The sequence below is a fragment of the Dermacentor andersoni genome, chromosome 2 (genome assembly GCF_023375885.2).
Source record: "Dermacentor andersoni chromosome 2, qqDerAnde1_hic_scaffold, whole genome shotgun sequence".
In the NCBI taxonomy this organism is placed as follows: Eukaryota; Metazoa; Arthropoda; class Arachnida; order Ixodida; family Ixodidae; genus Dermacentor; species Dermacentor andersoni.
In genome coordinates this window covers 174,317,580-174,343,337 of record NC_092815.1, presented here as the reverse complement: position 1 = coordinate 174,343,337, position 25,758 = coordinate 174,317,580, and the positions used below count along the sequence as shown (strand labels likewise).

Sequence of the window (25,758 nt, the reverse complement as noted above, 5' to 3'; positions counted from 1 at the left end):
GCTTGTCTCTGGTTTGATCAACGGACCAGAACTCGTGTTTTGCGTCCCGTATCATGACTCAAGGACCTCATGCTCAATGCATCTGACACTTTCGAACTCTTGCTGCGAATCGACGGTTCAGGTTACGCTGCATGGCAAGCCAACGACGACGAGATGGGGCAGTGGCTGCCGAGCTTACTGGGATTCTAAGGAACCTAGGCTCGACTTTTTTGCCCGGACTACGCAACGCGTATCACGGTCGCTAGGTTTCAACCGGCCCACGTCGCAACTGCGCCGCAGGGCTGTATAATTATGCTTCATCAAGGATGCTTGCTGCCGCAGTTGAGCAAACACATGTGTGGTAGTCGTAGGAAGCGAAGGCCGTGTTGACGGCTATATGTGGCATAAATCACGCTTCGTGCCCTGATTGTAGATTAAAGTCAAAGCACGAACATACGGCCTCATCGTGTGTACAAAGAACCGCTGAAAACATTTTCGGGAACTTCATTTGTCAATTGGCGCTCTGCGCATCTGCGCACACCCTGGGCCCGCGCACGCAGCAAGAAGGAACAACTCAACACTAAACGAAGGAATGGATGCAGTACTATTCTGGCGGGTCGCGATTTTATTCAACTTTATGCTAATACCATTGGTATGTAGCAGATTTGAATTCTGCGGGAAAAGTCAAGGTAAGCGCTCCGTTTAGGTTTAAACAACACCCTCAATTTGATTGCCAAAACGTCACTGTCTTGAAGACCGCATTGCACTGTTTCTCGCGATGCACTGTTTACCATAAGTAAATATAAAGTGCCCCCAGCGCGTACGCGATCAAGCACGCACGCACGGTCGCATACACACTCAGACACATGCGCACGTACGCGTACGCACGCAAACACAAGCACATAGAAGAGCGGCAAGCATTAATTCGGGAAGGTGCAGTAGAAAAAAAAAAGACACAGTAGAAACAGAATGTTTTTGTGCCCGCTATGTCGAAACGTTTTCGTTTGAATCGATATGTACGCATTGTCAGCTTTAAGTTAAATTGTGCAATTACAACTTGTGCCATAAAGCAAAGGACTATGTCCTGCTACAACTTTCGTTTATTAATTCAATGCACACTATGAAATGATTCAAGCACTCTAACAAGAGGATAAGTAACATCGATTCGATTGTGTTGGGCGACTGTAAAAGAAATATCTCGCTTTAAAGAACGACGTAATAAACAGGTTGTGTTTGCTAAAGAATTACTTTTAAAAAATTCACGCCACAAATCAGCCCAAGTCTAAATAACGTTCTAGATAGATCTGGCTCACACGATTTATCGCAACAGGTATCGTGTTATTTATATGAGTGGAGAGTATACTATCTTCAGGCTTGGCGTGAGATTACGGCTTGATATGTTTAAGTAGGAACATTGGTCGTCACTATGTCGGGTCTGCATCGAAGAACAACAGGTGCTCGCCTGTCGGCGAAAAGCGAAGACTTGAGAATGTTGCGTCTGTGAAGAGGGAGCGAAAGTAAGGGTGGGATTGGGCGTAATAATTTTTTTTCTATGACGCTTCTTTGTCTCGAATGGTTGTAAAATAAGTGTGCTGAGCAAAGCATCACTTTCGGTAACAGCGTCATAAGAAGATGGCGAATAGACGAATACTTACGGGGGCTCTGCCCTCGTAAGCGTGCATTAGGAAAAGAACGGCGGTAATCTGATATTCTTTGTTTGCAGAATACGAAATGTTCAATGGGATCTATCAGAGGTTCATGGAGTTGTGTGCGATACTTCCGCAGCCACACAAGTGTTGCCGATAATTGTACAGCTAAGAGCCGGGCTTCGCCGACGCATTTCGCTTCGGGTGGTGGTCGACAACATACAATGGTCACAAAATTGAGGCTAATGGCATTAATATATATATATATATATATATATATATATATATATATATATATATATATATATATTCTCCCATACTGGAAGAATAACAGGTTTTGGAGCAGATTTGCTAAACGTAAAGTGCTAAACTGGCGAAACGGAATGTAGCATGCAATGGGTGCATCAGATGTAGTACTATTAATGCCAAAATGCTTGCAGGCTGATATTCAAAGAATGAACAAAAGTCCCATGCTTAACACTCAAACGAATTCCAAACAATTAGCCCCAATAACCTCAGATAAACTCAGATAAAACTCGGACCACGGCAAGCACGTTGTGGCCAAAAGAAAAACACGCAATTTCATCAGATTTGACATTTTACTTGCTCCAGCGGCGGCCTCCTGCATACGTAACCTCACTAAACAGGGTAGTTGTGTAGGTTCTCTCACACTGACACAAGTGAAAACGTAGCCATTGACCCGACGAGGTTGTGTTGCAAGTAATTTGCACCAGTTTTGCGTACTTTAATCAATACGGTGGACACTACGAGGAATTGTTCACGCACGTGCGCTGTTTATTTTCACATCGATTTGCATTTCTTCAGAACAAAGTGTTGAATTAACTGCCGGTACCACGTGTGCCGCTCCTGATCTAACTTTTGTTGGCAACATTTCAATCAGGCATCCTGACAGCGTCCAAAGCTGCTGCTTTAGCCAGCAAGTATATCCAAAAGTGCGGCAAGAGCATGCTCTTGAACTACTCCTGGACGATGCCGAAAATGGTAAAGGTACGTGCTAACTAGTACTCATTTATTGCAAGAAAATTTGCCAACCAAGATTTCTGTACCGGGGCCACTTTTGCACGACATACACTATTGTCAAGTGTCTTAAAAGGGAACTGGGGGTGGGGGCATTTATTCACATGCGGATGAGTTGTCAATGGTTATCATCGTTGCTTCCGGTGGCTGTGAAAATGTCGCTAGTAGATGCTAAAATTAAATTATGGGGTTTTACGTGCCAAAACCACGTTATGATTATGAGGCACGCCGTATAAGAGGACTCCAGAAATTTCGACTGCCTGGGGTTCTTTAACGTGCACCTAAATCAAAGTAAACGGGTGTTTTTCCCATTTCGCCCCCATCGAAATGCGGCCGCCGTGGCCGAGGTTCGATCCCGTGACCACATGCTCAGCAGCCGAACACCATAGCCACTGAGCAACCACGGCGGGTGGTAGTGGATGTTGCGTTCACTTGCCGCTCGCAGAAGCTCGATGCTGAAGCGTTTTCTCCATATTTACACCCTCATATAAAAATTCGGGGAAAGCCTTCGGAGGTCTGCGCACAAGAACAGCGAAGAGCTGCTGCTCCTTCAGTTCTTTCATCAGGTGCCACAACATCTTATTCTCGGTCATTCCTGGGTCTGCTTGTTGGAAGAGGCGCGTCATATCTTGGACGAATGCGGTAACACTTCTTAAGGTAGGCTAGACGCGGGCCCAGATCGCTCCTTTTGCTCGTTGGCAGTGATCAGCACTGGTGGAGGTGTTTAGTCGCTGACGGGGTAAGTCATGCCACGGAGTCAGTTGCTCCTCACGGTTTTGAAACCATGTACGCGCGCCGTTCTTCAGGCAAAAGTAGGCATTTTCGAGCTTAGTCGCGTCGTCCCATTCGTTGTCTTCGGCCGCACGCTCGAAGGAAACCATCTAGTCTCCGACGTCTTCGAACACGTCGCCATTGAACGACTTCGAAATCCGTGGGTTCTGGCGTGTGTAGCGGTTGGTCATTGCGCTTTCCATAATGGTTGAGGTGGTCTGAACCGCTTGGTTCTTTTCTGGAGGCCATCTCCGGATCCTTCGGCTGGCCCCGTGTACCAGAGTATTGACTGGCACTGCGCTAGAGGCTCCGCTTCTAGGAGGGGTCTGCGGCATGGGTGAGAACTACCCAGCACCTCTATCACTTTGTCACGTGTCTTGAAAGGAAACTGACGACGTTTGTTGAGGGCAGCTGGTTCCTGAAAAAAAAAAAAAAACATGGTGGTGAGTCCTGGGTAACGAGCGGGTTAGTAGCACGCGCACTTCTTTTTTCTTGTCCTTGCCTGCATGTTCTCTTGCATTGTGTCCGCTACTGCTGGTGACAATATTTACGATAACACTCGTTATACGAAGTACCGCAAGTAAAATGTCAGCCTCGAGTTCCACATTGCGCGAATCTCATTGCCTTTGCTTCTTTGCAATTGGCTTATTACGTCCGGTGACCTTGCTGCACGTAACTCTGATGGCGTGGCCTTCCTGCATTACTAAGCCTGCGCACTTCTGCTAAACAGCTTTTAGGAAAGCACCGCGCAAAGAAATAAAGGAAGATATAAAAGAGCACAAACAGGCCTCTAACTATCATAGATCAGAAGCCAAGAAGTTGGGATTCCATGACGAAGAAGTGCTCGTTAGATGGAACACGTACTGCAGAAAACGGTGGCGAGTGAACTTGTGCAAGAAAAAAAATTAAATGTACAAGTGAACGTTGGGTGCCTAACATTTGCAATAAAGGCAGTGGCGCACAGAAACGAATTTTGAACCATGTAAAATCACTTTGAGCTCCAGCTGAAAATTCGTAAATGACTATAAGGGATGGATGGTTATGGTAACAGCTTCGAAGGAGACAAGCGTGTTGCGGTATATCAGATATCTTATTAAGAAAAACTTCGGCAAAAAAGAAAGCGTTGTCCAGACTCAAGAAGATACAGGAATAGAGCAGCCTGAGAAATCAAAATTTAGCTTGTGAAACTTTCACTAGAAAACACGCAGCAGGAAACTTCTCTAATACCATGGCTGCATTGACTGATGGCATTCCAATATGGCTAATTGAATAACTGGGCCCAAAGAGCAAGGCAATGCTGACTCTTGTCATAAAGCAAGCGATTAAAAGCAAGAAAGTTAGGTTTGGCTGCCGTGAAAGTAAAATGAAGTTTACCTACAAAAGCAAAGGTGCTAAGGAGAACACGAGGTCGTACAGGTCGGTTACAGTAACGTCGATGATATTCAGAATGACAATGCAAGTCATAATATTAAACTCTCGAAGTTGGTTAACAAACTAATAATAGGTTGAGTAGAGAATGGGTTTTACCCTGACATACGTTTAGAGGATATTTTTATACTAACTGAGGGCATAGAGATTTTATTAGCTAAGAATACCGGTTGTGTGAGCAATCCTTCAATTTTTTTTTATTTGCCTGTGGCAGATAGCACAGTTCTGGTCCACGAGCTGGCCTACTCGATCAGACGGTCATTACTTGCACAAGGAATTAAAGTGTATATTTGACTAATTAATAAAAGTCACAAATTATGTTTTCAACTAATAACGTTATGGCATATATTTCAGTTTACAAATTCTAGTCGAGTATTTCGCAAGGTGGATGCACTTGGAAGGAATTCTCAGGATGGCACAAGTTGTGATAAAATCATTCCCGAACTTTGCGGAGAAACGTAATGGCGTTTCAGTTGCTTTTGTGCTTCAGTGAACTAAACGACGTTTTCCTAAGAAAGTAAGTGGGATTACAGTACATTTTTACCACAGCTTTGACGACGCATGTCTCGTAAATGGTGTCATGCAGACAATTCTTTTCTACCCACATTTTCTTGAATATTTACTTAAACAGTGTTTTCAAGTGCTTGGCATTGTGTAAAATTCATTCCGTTTCATCTGATATGTATCTGTGTAGGCTGTTTACCTAAATGTTTATTTGATTGTATCGTTAAACTAGTGTTCTGATGGGTACTGATTGTTTGCATCACATTTTAGGTTCTTATGCGTGTTTCACGCTACTAAACATTGCATAAATTTCGTTACCCTTTTCTTTCTTTCTTTCTTTTTTTTTGTTTGCTTCTGCTAGATGTTTTTTATGGTTCCTAATGCCTTTATATTTACATTGTACAGATTTCACTCATGCTTGAACTTTTTCGTCCCCCCCTATGTAATGCCCTAACGGCCCGTTAGGGTACTCAAATAAATAAATAAATAAATAAATAAATAAATAAATAAATAAATAAATAAATAAATAAAATAGAATTTGTAAATTGGCATATGTACCATAATATCATTAGTTAAAAACATAATTAGGAAATTTTGTTATTTAGTCGATCATGCATTTCGATTTCTTACGCATGTAACGTCCACCTCTCCGAGTGGACCAACTAATGGACTACAATTGTTTTCAAGGCGGATAGGAGGCATTTAACTGCTACAAAATTTATGCTCCTTCCTCGTGAAAATGGCTGCTTATGACAGCAGAAACGTCTTAAAGTCTCTTTTTTTTCTGTTTGTTCTTTGCCATAGAGTGTAGTTTTTTACCTTTGTTAATGGTAATTATCGCAAAGACTGGTTGTCTTTGAAACCTTGACTCCAGTTTTCATTGTGCACGTGTTTGATGTATGCTGAGTGGCCAGTGATGTTTTAGCCGAGCGCTCAAATTTGTTATCGCGTGACGTTAGTAGAAGCCGCTAAATTTGCCGACGTACTTTCTTTTTTACCTGTGAGGTATGCACGTGATATTTTTGTCTGCTGTGGTTTGCTCGGTCCTGGTCATCACGCGCCACTATCTAAATTAGGAAGACTGCGCATGTGACAGTGTGCAATGTTCTTGCATTTGCGCGATCGTGCCAGTTTAGGGCACCGTAGACGAAAAAGATATACGCTTTGCCATTTGCTGAAAAATCGTGACAAACGACACATTCCTTGTGCCCCACTCAACTGATATGTGCTAGTAAGTTGTATTGTATGTATTAGCTTAGAGGCGATATTGAACAGTCAATTCTTTATTTAGTTTTATTCCTTTATTATGAGCAACATTAGTATTACCACAATTAGCGCAGAAGTATATACCTAATATATTGATTCATATATTTATTCACATCTTACAGAAGGACCTTAACGGAGAGAGTGTAAAAGTGGGGTTGAAGATTTATATGCAGAAGAAAAAAATAATGATCAATAGCCAGGCAAGGGAAGAAGAGTTCAGAATCGCGAGTACGTTTACCTAAGTCAATTAATCATAGGGAACCCTAATCATGAGAAGAAAATTCACAGAAAAAGAAATGGATTAGAGAGCATCTGGCAGACATTGTCAGCTCCTGATTGGTAGCTTGCCATTATCATTGAAAGGGAAGGTGTACAATCAGTGCATTTTACCAGTGCTGACCTATGGGGCAGAGACTTGGAGAGTGGCAAAGAAGCTTGAGAACAAGTGAAGGACCGCGCATAGTATAACTTTAAGTGACGGAAAGAGAGCGGTTTGGATCAGAGAGCAAACGAGTATAGCCGATATGCTAATTGACATTAATAGAAAAAAAATGGAGCTGGGCAGGTCATGTAATGCGCAGGTTAGATAACCGTTGGACCATTAGGGTTACAGAATGGTTAACAACAGAAGGGAAGCGCAGTCGAGGACCACAGAAGACTGGGTGGGGCAATGAAATTAAGAAATTAGGAAAGTTGGAATCGGTTGGCGCAGGACAGGGGTAATTGGAGATAGTAAATAGAGGCCTTGATCCTGGCAGGTGACATAAGATAGGCTGATGTTGATGATGTTGATGATCTTACAGATCGCCGAAAAGAGTTGCTTGGGAATAAACTTGTGCTACTCTCACCATGAAGCAAAAAAGCGAAAGGTAACATTCCTGTATTTTATATAGGAACAGTGATAGATGAATTTACCATACGTAGCCGGTGTAGAGGGTGAATATAATCAATTGTTTTTTTCTTCTTGATAGCGCTTATATATGAGCTAAGGTGCTCTTACTCAAGTAATCTTAATTTTATAAATCTACTTAGACATAAAATTGAGCATGTTAGTGGCAAAAAATTGCAGGGTAGCCGTACGGAAACGAATAACTGCAAACGTAATTTTAATTAGTCATGATAACTTAAGTTTTGAATTGCCGCCATGTATTCGCCGTGGGTAAAATGTAAAGGTGGCGGTAAAATGCTAGTGTTGACTAGTTGTATACTCGTGAAAATATTCGGCATGAAGGCATTTTCTTTTGTTCATTGATTCATTGAGTTTATTTGTCATTAAGTCACTGTTGCCAGAGACACTGAGGAAACGGTAGGAATGGCTGCTTGACGGAAATCTTCGTTCGAATATAACATGTAATTCACAATCATATATATATAAAGCTTAGGGTTTGACGAAAACTCGTCTGGCGAGGAAAGAACATGGCTAAATAAATGTACCCTCGCCAACTGAAAGAATTCAATATCACAGATTGACGTTTCGGCGCCCAATAAGGGTGCCTTGTAGACAATGAACGAATGCATGATGGTCTTTATTATATATGCGTCGGAAGATGTAATGCTCTTGCGTACAACTCAGGTAAGGGTCCCAGTGTCCAGTTTATCGTGTTAGTAGTAAATTGTATGCAGAATGATTCAGGGAGCGATCGGGATAATATTTTTTTCTCTCATTCGATGATAGAAGCTGAATTCCAGTTAATGCTGTGTCCAGTCCTTTCGTGATGCTCTGCCAGGGTGCTGGAAACCGTGTGTCCTTTGTCTACATCACTGCGGCGCAGCTGTAGCCTTTTTTTTTTGAAGTTCCCGCCTCGTCTACGTAGCACACCTGGCAGTCCTGGCAAGGCATATTGTATACGCCGCCATGCATTATTTTTTTCGAGGTGGCCTTTGACTGGGACCAGTTTTTATTTTAGCTACATTATTTTAGCTCGCATAGGAATTGATGGCCGCCAAGTTCCAGTACTGTTCACCGTGCTGACCAGTTGCCCTCATGACCTAATCTTCGAGCTCGACTTTCTGACGATGCATTCTGCCCTCATCGACTGTTCCACCGGTACGCTGTGCCTCGAGCTTCCTCTTCTTTCGGACGTTCGCCCCGAACAACCGAATACCCTCTGCACTACAGCATTTGTTCGCTTACCTCCAGAAGCCCTAACCTTCGTCGAATTGGTATCAACGGCAACCATGCCTTGTGGCGACTATGGCGTCGCACCTATTCGTGATGTCCTCCTGGCACGCGACATCCCTGTGCCGGACTCCGTCGTAACCCTTGCCGGTAATCACATGTCTCCCCGTTATCAATTTTGGCATGACAAAGGGTAACTGCAGCGCTGGCTAGTTCAGCCGACAGCTCAAGAGCCAGAGAGCGTTCGTCATCTTCGTCGTAGCGCCCGTGTGCATCGTCCACAAGAAACACGCAATATGCATGTATTAATATTGTCAGTTAGTAGTCACGGCAAAGAGTACAGCAGCAATAGTGTGAATTACGAGAGGAACTTCTATTGGGCGAACATGTGCAAAAAAAGAAAAAAGAAAAACAGGCTGCACTTAAAGCACCACGATAGCGGCGAACACAGTCTGCGATCGTTGAAATCTGCCGGTCAAGCGCATCGGCTTTCAGACACGAGTCATCGAGGGTTCTAGAGTAATCGGTGGTGCCCGCGTGTCTTCCAGATTGTTCTACACAGTTCGCGTCGCACGTGCAATCAGATTACACAAGCTTCACTGACAAAAGAATCATCGATAACATAGGAGAAACTTCTAATATATGCGGGCGCGTCCCGCGCTGAGAGATGACATTTGTTGAACGGTAAAAAGCGCTCACCTGAAATAGATATACGGACCCACGTGTCAATGCCCTCCTCTCAAAAATCATCGTCCCGATGCTACAAACAGGAGAGCGAGACACAAAAGGACACTTATTAAACGAAAGTAACAATAGCAACAAAGCAACAAGAGAGTCCAAAGTAACACAGTACAAAAAGAAGAAAGTCCAAAGTTCAGCTATGCAAAGTCCCAAAGTTCGTACGCGCTGGTAGAACGGCTTAAGTCGCACAACATGGACTATTTGAGGTCGTTAGCAGCGCCGCTATGATAGTGAAATGCCATCTGGCCCGACCTCACAGTCGACTGTGGTTATGCGTCGGATGATTTTGTAGGGTACGAAATAGCGGCGTCCTAGGTTCTCGTTAAGTTCTCGTCGGCGTATTGGTGTCCAAACCCAAACACAGTCGCTGAGTTCGTGCTCGACATGGCGACGTAGAAAATTGTAGTGTCGACTGTCAGTCCTCTGCTGTTTCTTGATCCGCAAGCGGGCGAGCTGTCGGGCTTCTTCGGCGCGCTGGAGATAGGTGGCGACGTCGAAATTTTCTACGTCGGTGACGTGCGGCAGCATGGCGTCGAGAGTCGTCGTCGCGGTCCTCCCGTAAACCAGCTTCAACGGCGTGATCTGTGTTGCTTCTTGCACTGCCGTGTTACAGTAAGCAAAGATGACGAACGGAAGCATGGCATCTCACGTCTTGCGTTCGACGTCAACGTACATCGCTATAACATGTCGGCGAGCATCTTGTTCCAGTCGTTCCGTTCGGCCATTCGTCTGCGGGTGGTAGGCAATGGTTCGCCTTTTACTTGTCTTGCTCTACTGTAGGATGGCATGACTCAGCTCAGCAGTAAAAGCCGCTCCTCTTATTAGTAATGATGACTGCTGGTACACCATGTCGCAGCAGGATGTTCTCGCCGAAAAACTCGGATACTTGCGCTGGAATACCTTTAGGCAGAGCTTTCGTTTCGGCGCAGCGGTTAAAGTACGCAGTCTCCGGTCACGACAATCCACTTGTTTCCAGATGTTGACGCCGGAAAGGGTCTCAACAAATCCATCAGATGCCACGTAGTAGGGACGGCAAAGAACAAAGTAGCAGTACTGTGAATGACGAAAATAACTTTACAAACCTGTGCCCATAAAAACAGGCTACACTTATGGCACAACGATAGCCGCTAACACAGTCGGCGATCGTCGAAATCTGCTCCGCCGGTCTAAAAACTTCCGATACATGCTAGCGCATCCCGCGGTGAGCGATAACATTTGTTAGACGGTAAAAAGAGCTCACCCGAAAAAAGATCTGTCACTATTGTAACGAAGAAGAACCCTATAGTGGGATATCTCCAGTGCTCCGCTCGGGGAACGCCGCTCGTCCAAGAGTTCGTGCCCTGCCCATGTCGGTCGGCACAAACGCTGGTGACTAATTTAAAGGGCAGCTGCAGCACTTTTCGAAGAACGTGAGCTTTCAGAGAATTGTTAGAGTTTTTCACCCCTTGAATACGAAAATCATTGTTTAACAAGCCAGAAGTCACCGCTACTCGCTCTACTTAGCAAAAACAAGCCGCAGCGTCTGTGAGAGGCGCCACGCGTCGATTGACGGGCTCTAATGGCGAAGACGATTGTGACGTCATCTTAGGTATCGGCGAAGTGCGTGATTCGAATAGAGCGCTCACGTGACCCCTGCATTAGAGAGGTTTAGCTTGTCCGGTATTCGGGTAAACGCAGGCGGACCTTAAAAGGATAGCGCACGAGCGCAGTCATGTGGTTTTCTTTCATATTTCGCGGGCTTCCTTTAAACGTCGAAAAAACCACGCAGCATGTACGTTGCTACAAAAAATTGGATCGGTCGTTTCTGAAACTATTCTACAATACAACGAAGCGCACTTGGCCCTAAAGTGAATGTTAAAATTCTTCATAATTCATCATAGCTACTTAAGTAATTAAGTGGAATGTAAAAAAAATACTTTAAGGAGCGCGACATAACGGCAAACCATCTGCCATTAGTTTCCTTTAGCTGCGGCTTACCACTTTGTTTAAATCTTTCGCACAAATTACGTGAAACACCCTTTATAAATCTACACGACAAACGGCAAAAGAAAGTATGGCAAAGAAAGCATGGCAAAGAAAGCATGGCATGGCAAAGCATGGCATGGAAAGCATGGAAAGCATGGAAAGCAAAGCATGGAAAGCATGGCAAAGAAAGCATGGCACAACCGAGCCGTTCACCATCAAGCCAGGGAATTTAGAGATCATTTAATAACATACAATGACGTTACCAAACATTACTATTTAGGACGCAGACAATTCCCATTGCCACATCCAAAACTGAACAGGGCTCAGGCAGTCTCACAGCGCTTATTGCAAACGGGTACATATCCCACACCGTACACCATTAATAAGATATATTCAGAGAGGGAGATTAAGATGGACTGCAATGATTGTAATGGCATCATTGGAATCCGACATATGCTGGCGGGGTGTCCCGCGGCTCTCCCCAACCTCGTTGAAGAATGGACACAGTGGGAGAAAAGGATTCAAAGCCCATTGTTTCAGGACCAACTAAGGGCAGTCCAGAGGGCCCATGATGTCGCTGAAAGGCTTGGCCTGACAGTGCCAACGTGGGAGCGGCCTGCCTTGGCTTGAGAAGTCGAGCCTCCGGACCTCATCACAATAAAAGTTTTCACACACACTGTATATTCCAAGACTAAGCGCATCTCTATATCACTAGATTAAAATTTCGCTTTCAAATGACAAGCTAAGCAAAGAAATTCGGCTAATAATAAATATGTACCTCCATTACCTCGTTTTCGTGCCACCAAATAATGCATCTGGTAATGAAATGAATAGGAAGAGTAAGTTACATAAACATTTCACAGGAACCCATCACGTTCTTATATATTTCAAATTTATTGTAAATTAATAGTAAATCACAATGCTCATGCAACTGGAGGCCAATTAACCGCCGCCGAACTAGTTTCCACGCCGCACCAGACGTCGAATTTCTGGTTTGAACGCCCCATGTAAGGGAACCCATGTTTGGGTTCAACGCCCCAAACGTCCGTGTAAGGGACGTTTGGGCTCGCTTTCCCCCGTGCCCTGTGCCCCTGCACTTTTATTTTGTACGTTTAAATATATGTTCTTGAGCGGTGATTGTTGCCGCTCTTTCCTTGCTGCCGTCGGAGAGGCGTCTCTGAGTCACAGAATGAAGCCTGCTCCAGGAACCTCTTTGTAACAATGGGGTCTGCGACGGAGTCTTTCTCTCTGGTTTATTAAGAAGGTTGGGGCCGCGCAGTCAGGGATCGTAGCTGAGAGCTGCACGGAAAATGGATATGAATAAATGAATTGCGGCGTATGCAACGCTCTGCTTGAAAAGCGCGGAGCTTCGGGTATGGGTATAGGAGGGAGCAAGGAAAGTGCGTGACGAGAGAGCGCAGGCACATGCAGCCACCTGAAGCCAATAGTCTTGAGCTAGAGCGCGAGGTTATGCACAAACTGTTGCGCCTTGAATAGCTTTGCGCGCCACGTCATTTGTCGAATGCAAGTGTCCTGGCCGAGGAAGAGGTGGCAGTGCCAGCCAAAGAGCTAATCAGCCCTCACAAGCATATCTCGTCAATGAAAAGAAAGAGATGACTTAGACGCTTACATTCAGAGATTCGAGCGCCTCAATACCGTCCCAGAGTGGTCTAAAGAAAAGTGCGCTTCTGCTTTTAGTCTTTGCCTTTCGGGGAATCTCGTAACTGTTATAGATAAAACATCCCCAGATGAGTACTTTGATTACGACAAGCTGAAGTTGAGCTTTATGCAAGAGTTTCATTTCAATGGCGAAGGCTATCATGAGGGGTTCAGAGGCGTTGTGCCCGAAGATGGAGAAACGCGCTGCCAATTTGCAGCAAAGCTGTCGGGATATTTCGGCAGAGGGATTGAAACACCCAGAATGGAGAAGTTATTGGAGGTTTTAAGAGAGAAGATTATAGTAGAGCAGTACATCAACCGCTTCGACAATGGTCTGGTCGTTTTCCTTATGGAAAGGAAACCGCGCTGGCAACTCTCCGCTGAGCAGGAGCGGGGCCGCTCACGCCTCATGCGTGATAAACCCTCAAGATGGAGAAAAAGCGTTTGGCATGCTAGAAACGGTGAAAAAAATTAGGTCGTGAATAAAGCACCCGAGAGACATGGCCCATCTATCGGTTACTTACCGGCAAAGGAGGGACAAATGGAATCATTAGTGTTCTTCGAGCTACCGGCTGTAACACGGTGATTGTCTGCAAGGATCTTGTATCAAGTGAAAGTTTTACTGGTAAGAGATGCCCTACCTTCCAGCTGGACACAGCCTTGCATTACTTTCCAGAGCCTTTAAAACTGAGGTTGAGACACAGTTCTTCGACGGAAAGGTCTTAGCCAAACGTATGAATAACTCATTACAATCTCGTCCTTGCTACCAGCGGAGTATCTCCAGTAGACGATTGGATTGGCGCGCAGCCATTATTTGAGAGATGTCCCAAATGTCGACATGAAAAACTGTCTGTCAGGAAAAAAGAGGATGCAGAATAACATCTCTAGTCTGAAGATGAAGCCCGCGAGTCAAGAGAAACCTGTATGGCTGATCAGTCCTATCAAGTGCACTATGCAAAACAGCCAGGTAGGATCAGTGATCTCCTTGCTGTCCCTTTAGCAAATATGAGCCAACCAGACCGAACACCAGAGGCAGGGTTGTACGCTTCGAAAGTGCTTTGACACATGGGGAAAACGATTTGCATCCCATGCTCGAGATCACTCGAATTTATTGTCAGAAAAGATACGCTTTACAGAAAACACAATTTCCATCAGGAAAACAAGTGAAGCAGCTCGTAGTACCGAGAACCTATATATTGACAGCGCTCAAGCTAGGACATGAAGGTCGCCTCGCGGGTCGCCATAGAATTAAAAGGACTACAGACAAAGTACCCGCCGAGTTCTAATGACCAGGCATCAGTGAAGACAGAGATATTAGTCAGGTCGTGCGATATATGCCAGAGAAACATTCTAAACTACCTTGTCCCATGGGCACCTCTGAACAACATACCTGTTATTATCACGCTACTTAGGAGGGTTGAAATGGATATTATGGGGCCGTTGATGCCTTATTCTGAGAGCAGGAACAAATAAAAACTCAGTTCCCGTCCACTCTGTGAAGAAGGCTGACCAGCGAAGCTGTGTATGCGGGCCCCTAATGCACTACCTTCAGAATCGGCCCACGTGTAGGGAGTGCTTAACGCCTGCTTCACCTCCGCCGCGGATCGGCCCGGTATTGCACTATCTTCGGAATCGGCCCATGTATGGAGAGTGCTTAACGGCTGCTTCACCTCCGGCGCACATTGGCCCGTCATTGCAATACCTTCGAAATCCACCCACGTATGGGGAGTGCTCAACGCTCGCTTCACCTCCGCCGCTGATCGGCCCGGTACTGCACTGTCTTCGGAATCGGCCCATGTATGGAGAGTTCTTAACGGCTGCTTCATCTCTGCCACCGATCGGCCCGCCATTGCACTATCTTCAGGATTTTTTTTTTCTACACGCGGAAACACTAGAGGGGAAACTAGCCCTTAAGAGCTTCGCTGTATTATTCTCACAGTGGTAGATTTTGTTACACGGTATGCTGATGATGTGGCTTCGCTAACAATAGAAAACAAAGTGATAGATGAAGGGTTGCTACAAATGTTTTCAAGGGTTGTCTAGCTTCGGGAGTAAGTGACCGGGTCCGGACATTTACCGCTGACTTAATGGCAGAGATCAGCCGCCTACTCTCTATGCATCAGATTACTACAACCCCATATCATCCTATGTACAATGGCTTCGTTGAGAGATTCAATTGGACGCTGAAACAAATGCTCTGTCGGATGTGTCAAGAGCAGCCAAAGCACCGGGACAGATATCTGATTGCCCTACTTTTTGCATATCGGGAGGCTCTACAAGCGAACTTCGGATTCTCTCCGTTCGAGTTGTTATATAGTAGCTAAGTCAGAGGTCCTATGCCAGTGTTGAAAGAACCCTGGACAAAAGACACGCTTGAGATGGAAACAAGAACTGCTTATGAATATGTTGTGGGCTTGCGAAATCACATTCAGGAGACCTGCGAAACAGCGCATTAAGAGCTGAGTCAAACTAAAAATAGCTAGAAGGTCCGCTACGATGCAAAGAGCCGTCCTCGAGAGCACAATGCCGGCGGCAAGGTTTTCACCCTGTTACCTACTGAAAAAATTCAAGCATGTAATTGAATAGAAAGGACCTTTCACAATCAAGGAATGGAAAAATGAAGTGGAGCACTTAGTTGACGTGGGTACGAAGAAACGCTTGTTTCATATAAACCTGTTAAAAACGTTACGAAAATCTAGACAGCATCCTTCAGGGGCGAATTTCAACAGCGTGTTCAGGAAAGGCAGCGTAAGGGAAGGAACCGGAAAGCGAGGGTATTCCATTTGTGCCTATAGCTTCGGCATAAAAGCGCAGTGATGTACAAGTCTACCAGGATATACCACTTGGGCAAGCAGAAGCGCTGAGGCATTTTCGTAGGCATATTTTCCGTCCAGCCAGGCCGAAATAAGTTTTCAAGAATGTCATTTACACAGGGCGACTGAAGCACCTATTCAGGTGAAACCATACCCTATACCCTATGGAGTTCATAAGGCTGTGGGTAATGAGATGCATTAAATACTTCCGCAAGGAACTATCGAAAAGTCCGTGTCACAATATTCGTCACCAAAAGTTGTAGTTAAAAAGCCAGGCAACACAATGCGACTTTGTGTCGCTTTTCTAGTGATCAAAATACTACGAGACGACTCTGAATCAATACCCATAATAGACGCCATGTTTATGAATGCGTCCCAAAAGACATACTTTTCAAAAATAGGTTTTGTAAAAGGGTATTGGCAAATCCCCATGTCGGAAGAGTACGCCCAGTACGGCATTCTCCACACCATCACGTCTATACCTATTCAGGTACAGCCTCTTCGGGCTGAAAACAGGACCAGTAGTCTTCACGAGACGCACAAGCAATGCAGTAAATGGTTTACCGAACATTTTTAATTACATTGCTGACATAGCAGTGGCGACCGACTCATGGGAAGAGCACCTGAACGCACTTCAAGTGCTGTTTTGCTGAGTTCAAGACGCCAATTTGACAATCAAGCCTTTGAAAACACAGCCTGAATTTTGTTCCATTCAATTTCGTAGTAACAAAATAGACAAAGGCACATTTAAGCCTGTGAACCACACTGTAGAATAAAATCAAGAATGCTCGCCCACCAAGGACAAAGAAGCGTGTACAGTGCTACTAGATCTTGCAGCATATTATCGAGAATTCATGCCAGATTACGCCCTGATGACCTACCCGTTAATGATAATAAAAAACGAGCACCAAACAAAGTAATTTGAAGAGGTAAACACCGAACTACTTTTGAGAAAATGAAATGAGCGTGTTCTAAAGTACCGGTGCTCAGTGCTCTCGATATTACACGCGAATTTGTCCTGAGAACGGACCCGTTAGAGCAACGTTTAAGTGTTGTGCTTCTCTGAGAACATGACACAATGTTACATCCAACAACGTACGACAGTGGAAAACTGTTGGCAAGGGAAGTAGGATACCTTGCCTCAGAGCGGGAATGCTTAGTAGCGGTATGAGGAATCAAGACATTTTAGGTCTTTTTTCACGGTCGATATTTCACGTTAGAAACAGACCACCAGCCTAGCTAAGCGCTTCAATGCATGCATACTTCGTGGGAGCTTGCTTCTACGAGAATACGATTTCTCTCTTCGTTATATCCCTGGAGCAACGAACGTGGGGGAAGACAATCTCAGCCAAAGTTGTGAGGTCCCCGAGAAAATTGAAGAAGTCCCTCACTGACCAACTATTCACCTGAGCTCTTAGGTGCGATAAACACTTGGGAACATAGCTCACATTACATTTTGTGTTACCTTTTTTAAACATGATGTTATTGTTCTAGGACAGTTTTCCTTTGTTTAGAGTGTATACTGAACTGCACGTGAATCAATGTTCTAAAGAAACAAATAAATCGTACTTTTGAAAAAGGCATTTCAGACGTCCAGGGAAAACATCATTGCATTAACGTGTTGTGTTCTCCATAAATCCATTCTTGTGGGCAAATGTGATGAAATAGCTAGCCCAACTGTCCAGTCGGCACCATAAAGGGGACCTAGTGTGACGACGTACCAGCGGGAGCGAGCTTTGCGCGCGGTTGTGAACGTGCTCGAGCGTGGAAGCGCGAGATGGCCGGTGTCGCACGTGCAGTGAAGAAAAATAGGGAAGACCAACACCGATGAATAAACAAGTGCTAGAAAAGAGCGCTCAGCGAATTGGCAAAGAACAGCTCGCATGGCTCGTTCAGCCTACAGAAGGTGAAGAGACTACTTCGGCAGACAGACGCAGCTAAGGAAAGGTGCGAAGAAGATGTGTTGGCTTGCTTTGGAGGTCAACGTACAGGAGGACAACCGCTGTTGGAGGGATCCGGTCGAACGCCAACGCAAGGAGACCTCTAATCGACACGTCTTCGGCTCTCGTCAACCAGCTTTCCAACCAGAGTCTGCGAGAGCTCGCCTGCAGTCTCCAGTCGTACGGTTCGTCGAGCGATGGAACACCAGCCAAACTTTGGGTGCGCTGTAGTAGTCCCTCTGAATGCTGTGTATGGACGCTCGGTCTGGATTGCAGTGGTACAGTTCGTCAAGCGGTGGAACACCAGCGAAACTGTTGGTGGGCTGTAGTAGTCGCTCCGAACGCTATCAGGGACGCTTGGTCTCGCTTGCCTTCATGCCCCGTGACATTGTACTTGTATGACCGTGTATAATGGCAGCTCCATTTTTACGGCGAAGCTGTATACGTCCTCTGTCCGAGGAAATTTCATGTCTTGGCGTGGTAAGAAAAAATGTCCCATACGTGAGCCGATCGCCGGGATAGTGAAATGCCGGGCCGACCCGCGGCGGAGGTGAAGCAGGCGTTCAGCACTACCCGTACGTGGGCCGGTCCCCGAAGCTGGTGAAATGCCGGGCCGACTCGTGGCGCAGGTGAAGCAGGCGTTAAGCCCTCCCCATACGTGGACTGATCCCGAAGATAGTGCAATGCCGGGCCGACCCACGGTGGAGCTGAAGCAGGCGTTATGCACTCCCCATACGTGGACGGATCCCGAAGATAGTTCAATGGCGGGCCGATCAGCGGTGGAGCTGAAGGAAGCGTTAAGCACTCCACATACGTGGGCGGATCCTGAAGATAGTTCAATGCCGGGCCGACCCGCGGCATAGTTGCAGTTGGCCATTAAGGGGCCCACATGCACAGCTTCGCTGGTCATGCTTCTTCACACAGAGTGTAGGGCACTGAGTTTTTTCCTTTAATGTTAGCTCGGGCTATCCTTGTTTGCTTTGGGATCCACACCGCTCTCTTCCTATCTCATAGCGTTACGCCTGTCATTTTCGTTCCATCGTTCTTTGAGCAGTTCGTAACTTTTTTTCGAGTTTCTTTCTAACCTGCAAGTTTCTACCCCATGTATAAGCATCGGTGTAATGCAGTGATTGCGCACTTTTCTGTTTAATGACAGTGGCAAACTCCCACTCAGAAATTGGTAATTTCTGCTATATGCACCCCAACCCATTTTTTATTTTTCTGTAAATTTTCTTCTCATGGTCAGGGTGCCCTGTGACTAATTGACCAGGATAGACGAAATACCTTTACGGAGTCTAGAGGCTGACTGGCGATCCTGAAGTCTTGTTCCCTTGCCGAGCTTTTGAAGAATATCTTTGTTTTCTGCATGTCCTTCTTCGAACCCACTCTTACATTTAGTCTGTTAAGGTCCGCAATATTTTTAGCGAATTTGTCCCCAGTACTGCTGAACAGGACAATGTCATCTGAAAACCTAAGGTTGCTGAGATATTTGACGTTGATCCTCACACCTGATCATTCTCATTCTAATATCTTGAATACTTCTTACAAGTCTGCAGTGAATAGCATTGGAGTGATTGTGTGTCCATGCCTGACCCCTTTCTTGATAGGCAACTTTCTGCTTATCCTGTGGAGAACCAAGGCAGCTATGGAGTCTTTCTATATATTTCCCAAGATATTCACGTATGACTCATGTAGTCTTTGATTACGGTATCCCTCTATGACTGTTGGTATCTCTACTCAATCAAATACCTTTTCGTAATCAATAAAAGTAATGTAGTGAAGTTGACTGCACTCAGCAGATTTCTCGATTACCTGGTTGATGACATGGGTGTGATTCATTCTAGAATATACATTCTTGAAGGAAGACTTTTTTTTTTTTACAACGAAGCTGTATACCTCTACCGTCCAAGGAAATTTTCGTGCCGTTGGCGCGGTAAGCAAAAAACTCCCCATACGTGTGCCGATACCGAAGAAAGTGCAATGCCGGGCCGACCCGCGGCGGAGGTGCAGTTCACTATTACGGCGCCCACATACACAGCTTCGGTGGTCATCCTTCTTCATAGAGTGGAAGAGCACTGTGCTTTCTTGGAGTGAAGTCAAGTGTTGCCCTGATTGTATTGAGAATTATCTTGGTAAACATTTTATGCAATACTGAAAGCAACCTAAAATGTCCTAAATTCTTCATTTTTTTAACGTCTGCCTTGGCATGGATTAGTATAATGTTCGCATCCTTCTAGCTACTTGGTACACTTGGGTTGTGAGGGATTGCCTATGAAGGGCCGCAAGCTTTTGAAGCATGATATCTCCTCCATATTCGATTGAATTGACAGCTATTCGATTTTCTCCTGTCTGTTTTCTCAGTGCTATGTCTTGCAAGGTCCTTCTAACTTTATCGCTAATAATAGAAGTAGCCTCTGTATCTTGTTCACCACTACGTCGAATGACAGTAGCGTGGCTACTCTGGGTACCGTACAGGTCAATGTAGGATTTTTCTCTTGCTTTTACTATATCATCGAAATTGCCGATTACATTCGCCTGCTTGCTTTCAGTGCATACATCCTGCCTTGTTCTATGCCAAGTTTTCTTCTCATTGAGTTCGTGTTGCGGCCATATTGTACTTGTTCGACAATATTTCCTACGTTTTAATTTCGAATATTCTTTACTTTCTTCTTCTTGATCAATTTGGACAGTTGAAGGAATTCTGTCTGACTTCTTGAATTGGACACTTTCATACTTTGTGGTTTCTTTTTAGGTCAAGTGTTACTTAGGAGACTTTGCCAACTGGTTGCATTGGTGCCTTACTGCCTACTTCAATGGCTGCTTCTGAAACCAGCCTAGTTACGATTTCATTCATTACGTCTATGTTATATTCATCTTCCTCTTCTAAAGCTGCATATTTGTTTGCGAGCACCAGCCCGAATTCATCTGATTTCACCCTTACTGCATCTACATTAGAAGGTGTATATAGCCTTAGCTAGATAAGATTTATAGCCCTCATCCGTAACAGACACTTCCGCGTCGAGCGCTTCCGTTTCGTGCATAGCTATTGAAACTTAGCTGCAGCCAGGGTACTAGGATAGTTATGGTTACTACGTGGTTTTCACTGCGGCGTTCTGATCACAATAACATATACATTTATTATATGGTATTGGGATTGGCAATGAAATGGGCACTTGATGTGCCTGTTGACGTGCCCATAAGGTTTCTGAAGGCCCAATAGTTATCTTTCACATAAACGATCATCTGCCATAGTTTCTGCCACAACGCTAAAACAAAGCTGTTTTTGCCACGTCCTACGGTTTTCCCCGCTGCTTCAGCCACTGTCTTGCTGGCTGGCCGGTACAAAACATAGTTCACGCAAGCACCGACTATAATGTAAATAGAGGTGGCCCTTGGAGCATACACAATTACATATATAGAAAGAACCTGTAGCAATAATGAAATGCTTATTGGCCCAGTTTGAGAGTCATTCAGTAGGGAGATCAACATTACAAATAATACCATTGTTTATTCAAAGGAAATATAAATACAGGTCAATTGATCAATACTTAGTGATGATAAATCGGCCATTTGAAATTCATCTTCGCCAATATGAGAATTCTCCGTGGAATGACTTTGCCTTTTTGAGTACGCCATGAAGAGCCATGCACGAAGTGCATCGTTTGGCGTCGGCTTTGGAACTTTCAAATCGCCTGGAGCAATATGGCCTCTATAGAATAGTCATACGTTTTTTAGGGTCATGAATATTTTGAGTTACATCCACACACAAAAAGTAAGAAACACTTTCGCTCATATATCATCCATAGAATTCGTACTTAGGAATACTCGCACCGCTAAACGTCGAAGTTCTCCTGAATGGTGTGTACTATTCAGACATATTTTCTTCAATGTTTAAACAAAAAACTTATCTCTGGATCTGAAATCGAATGAGACCTTTCGTGGAATTTTCGCTCTTAAATGGTACTTCGGGATTACAACTGACTTACATGGATTACATTGCAGCGCCCCGTACTCTGCAAGAGTTATTGAGTTGCTGGAGTCCGCTTTCAGCGTGGACATGTGCGTTGGAATGAGTCTTCTGAGTGCTGTACCGTTTTATGACAATAAATAAGTAAAAAGAAGCCTCATAAAATTTTCACAGCTTTAGTTTTTTATGTTATTGCTGGCTAATGTGAAAGCAGCTTTCTTTCTTTCTGGGCCTAGCGTCTCAATTCTGAACTGATTCTAAATGACCGTTAATGATTTTACGAATCGGACATTGTTTGTTGCAGAGTACCTTGGACTTCAGAAGAGCTGTGCGGGATTGTTTAGTAAAGGGCACGGTGACACTCTATACAGTAAAGCCAGTAAGTACAAATTTAGAACATCCTCGCTGAGGGTTTTTCTAGCTTTCGCTTTAGTGCTATATTTAGTTTTGTGTAGTGTACGCTTTATATGAAATTTTTTTCTCTACACTGTGAACAAGGTACTGGAATATGCTGTTCCCGAGGGACTTCTAGTCCCATGTCGTTAACCAGTTTAAGCACAGCCATTTTCGGCTTCTTTCTTCTCGTGAGGGTAGTAGGTGTCCCCCCTGATTCTGATCCCCGATATACACGCAGCACTACCGACAATAGATAACATTCGCAACCAAGCCTCACTCGTGCTGCAGTGAAAAACAGATTCTTAAGAACGAACCATGTGTACCGAGAAAGCCATGACAGTGAGCCCATCTCTGCAATTTGTTATCGAGCTACAAATCCTGTCACAATACGTTCACTGGCGTATTCTCTGTACTTCATCACATATAAGTTAAAACACTGCGTTATGGTAAGCCAGCTTAGTGACATTAATGCCTGTAAAGAGGTAGCGTAGACTGACAATAGAAAATATCACATAACGGAACGAAGTGCCTAACAGAACGGTACCACTATATGGTGGCCGAAAACGCTAAAATATCTCAAACGAGTACCAGTCCACCTAAGACGGCCACGTGGGAAATATTGCCAGCAAACAGAATGCATTTGATCATGACATATGTGAGCTTAGGCGCTCACCATGTGTCCAGATCTCCAGGGGGAGCCAGAAGAATAATAAGAAGTGCTTCAAATCAGCAGCTAGCCAACTGCTAGTGTTGGCCATGCGCACAAAGTTGATTTCGCTGGAACCACGTCATGCAGTGCTAAACCTGCTGCACTGTCAAGGTGCCAGAGGACGGCATGCCTGCCGATGACTCTCTATCTAGATACAACCAACCAATAGAGAGGAGCGTTTCCTTGTCGTCGGGCTCATTCACTGGTACCAGCTCCACTATTGAAATCCTTCCACAATTAAAGGGAAAGGGAAAACATAAGAATGATATGTGCAAGAACACAAATGATTGATTCCCTGATTTGATGAACGAGTGCTTGAATTCAAGTGTCGTCAATTCAGATTAAATACCTACCTGAAATAAAGGTTAGGTAGTTTATGCGGTATTTGCAAGAATAACAGAAAAAGGTTAAAATGAAAACATACATGTCATACCCTAGCGTACGCTATCTCTTACTAGCTGTGATACGCAATGAATTATCACAATGCCCCAGACGTGTCAGGTCACATCAAACATGCACAACTGATTAATCGTGTCATCATCTACCGTAACAATGAACAATATTGCTTTTCATAGATGGTCAATAGTGATAAAACATATACACTGTCTGCACCTGTCTGTACCTTTCTTTACCTTCCAGGAAATATTTTCTTTCGAGAAGGAGGAGTTCATGCAACTAATTCAGCATATGAATGTAAGCAAAGACACATTTTTGCCTTAGCGGCGCATGAACATGTTGAATAGATAATTAAAGCGTGTTTTATCTAATGTTTGTAGCACATGAATACCTTGATAAATGTGGTACCATAATTATATTGCTAGTGCTGAAGGCCGTCATTTTCCAGATGGTTTCTTCTGTAAGGATAAGCTGGCGTAAGAGATAAAGCTTTCTTTAAATTGAATTGATTTTGTTTAAGCGTATGTTTACGCTTAGGAAGACAGGACAAAAAGTAACGCCTGAAGGGATCTTCCCAGGTGGGAGGAGCCCGTCAGAACCCGTTAAACCAGCAATCCGTGAAAACAGCCCGTTAAAACATAAACACTGTTGTAACCTCAATACAGATCACGTAGTACACGGAGGCGATTAATTGATGTTATTATTGGACTTTCAATGTTTTAGGTGCTATCTTTTCGCTTTCCTTGCGCAAAACGTTTATTCGTTCTCTATGCTCATAAAACGCCGGAGCATATGCAGCGCTTAGTGATAGTGCGCGTTCATACGTGGCTGCATTTGTAACAGCAATGTACGTGGCTCCAGCACAGCGCAAGGGCCTTGAGTAGTCAGCTTGATGATGTGTCCACCTGATAAAGTAACCAGAAACATAAATTTCCAAGTCGCCATCACTTCTATCACTCTTGGACCTCTATAGCTCCAGCGGCGCGATATCAAAGAATGGATTTAAAGTCACCGCTGATATAATTAGCCCTTGCAATGTGCATAGCAGTTGACTACTGAGGGAATAAAGTATGATAAATGTTCCTTGGAGAAACTCCGCAGTGTGGGACTAATTATGGCTGCTCTGGCGGGCTTAGGTATTCCAGAGCGCTTCTGGACATTTAATCGAGTGGCCTATGGTCCACGCGTTCTGTTTAACTAAGAGGACTAATTTTATTACAATGAAAAGAATAAACTCCTCTAGTCACTGAAACAGTTCGTAAGAGCAGATGCTAGCCAATCTTGGCCCTAGATAAAGGCTAAGTGAAAGCGCCCGGCCAAGCAATCTGGTGGTCCCAGTGGATGTGGCATTATGCTGCGGAGCTCGAGGGGGCGGCTTCATTGGCCGAGTGGCAGCCGCATTCTGAAGGGAGCTAACATGTGAAAACGAACTGGTACTCAACTTTAAAAGCGCTCGTTAAACAACCCCAGGTGATCAAGATGCATCTGCAGTGCTATATATATATATATATATATATGTATATATATATATATATATATATATATATATATATATATATATATATATATATATATATATATATATATATATATATATACATATATATATATATATATTTGGATTTACTGACCAGTTGTCTTCACCTAGAAATATCACGCACTCCTGCCGCCTGCGGCAAAAAGGGTCTTCCACATCCGCCTCCAAGATTTGTGTGTGGTGGTACTGGCTAACTCTCCCAAGGTTAGTTCTAGTAGTAATACACAAATACCCAAGAAACTGTATGGGGAAACCGCGCCGCGGCAGCTCGTTTGGTTAGAACATCGCACGCGGAATGCGAAGACATGGGATCGTTCCCCACCTGCGGCAAGTTGTTTTTCATCCACTTTAATTGTCATTATACTTATAATGTTTTGAATTCAAATATTAATTACAAGTAATTTCCCGTATGTTTTCCTTGGTGTCGTTGCTTGTTGGCTGCTCATGATCGAGTTCATTATGCGTCATTACGACGTACTTCTCTCTTTTATTTATGATTAAAAAATTTGAGAAGATATACGGGCCAAACGCACGGTATGGTTATGAGGCATGCCTTAGTGGGGGCCTCCAAAATGATTTTGACCCCTTAAAGTCCTGTAACCTGCGCCCAATGCACGGCACACGGGCGTTCTTTCATTTAGCCCCCCATCGAAATGCGGCCGCCACGTCCTGGATTCGACACCGCATCCTCGGGCTAAGTTATATCGACTACTTTATCTTGTCCTTCATATTCCCTATCACATCTCGTCTTTTCATTCCAGATGTGTCTTCGGGGCGACATGCTTCCCCTGGATGCTTCTGTAGCAAACGGAGCAATCCGCCATTTTCTGAAAGCTGTCAATCTGGTTCCTCCGAGTCAATAAATCTGGTGGTGCTTTCCTCAA

The 25,758-nt window shown here is 44.4% G+C and overlaps 1 protein-coding gene across 1 annotated transcript; it reads left to right on the top strand.

Moving 5' to 3' along the window:
• Positions 1-589: 589 nt before the first annotated feature.
• On the top strand, positions 590-25,758 carry LOC126540871 (uncharacterized). The gene is made up of 6 exons (XM_050187699.2): positions 590-668; positions 2,527-2,633; positions 7,436-7,501; positions 22,141-22,215; positions 23,581-23,634; positions 25,636-25,758. Exons 1-6 carry the CDS (start codon positions 617-619, stop codon positions 25,735-25,737), a joined length of 456 nt encoding a protein of 151 aa, XP_050043656.2. The 5' UTR covers positions 590-616; the 3' UTR covers positions 25,738-25,758.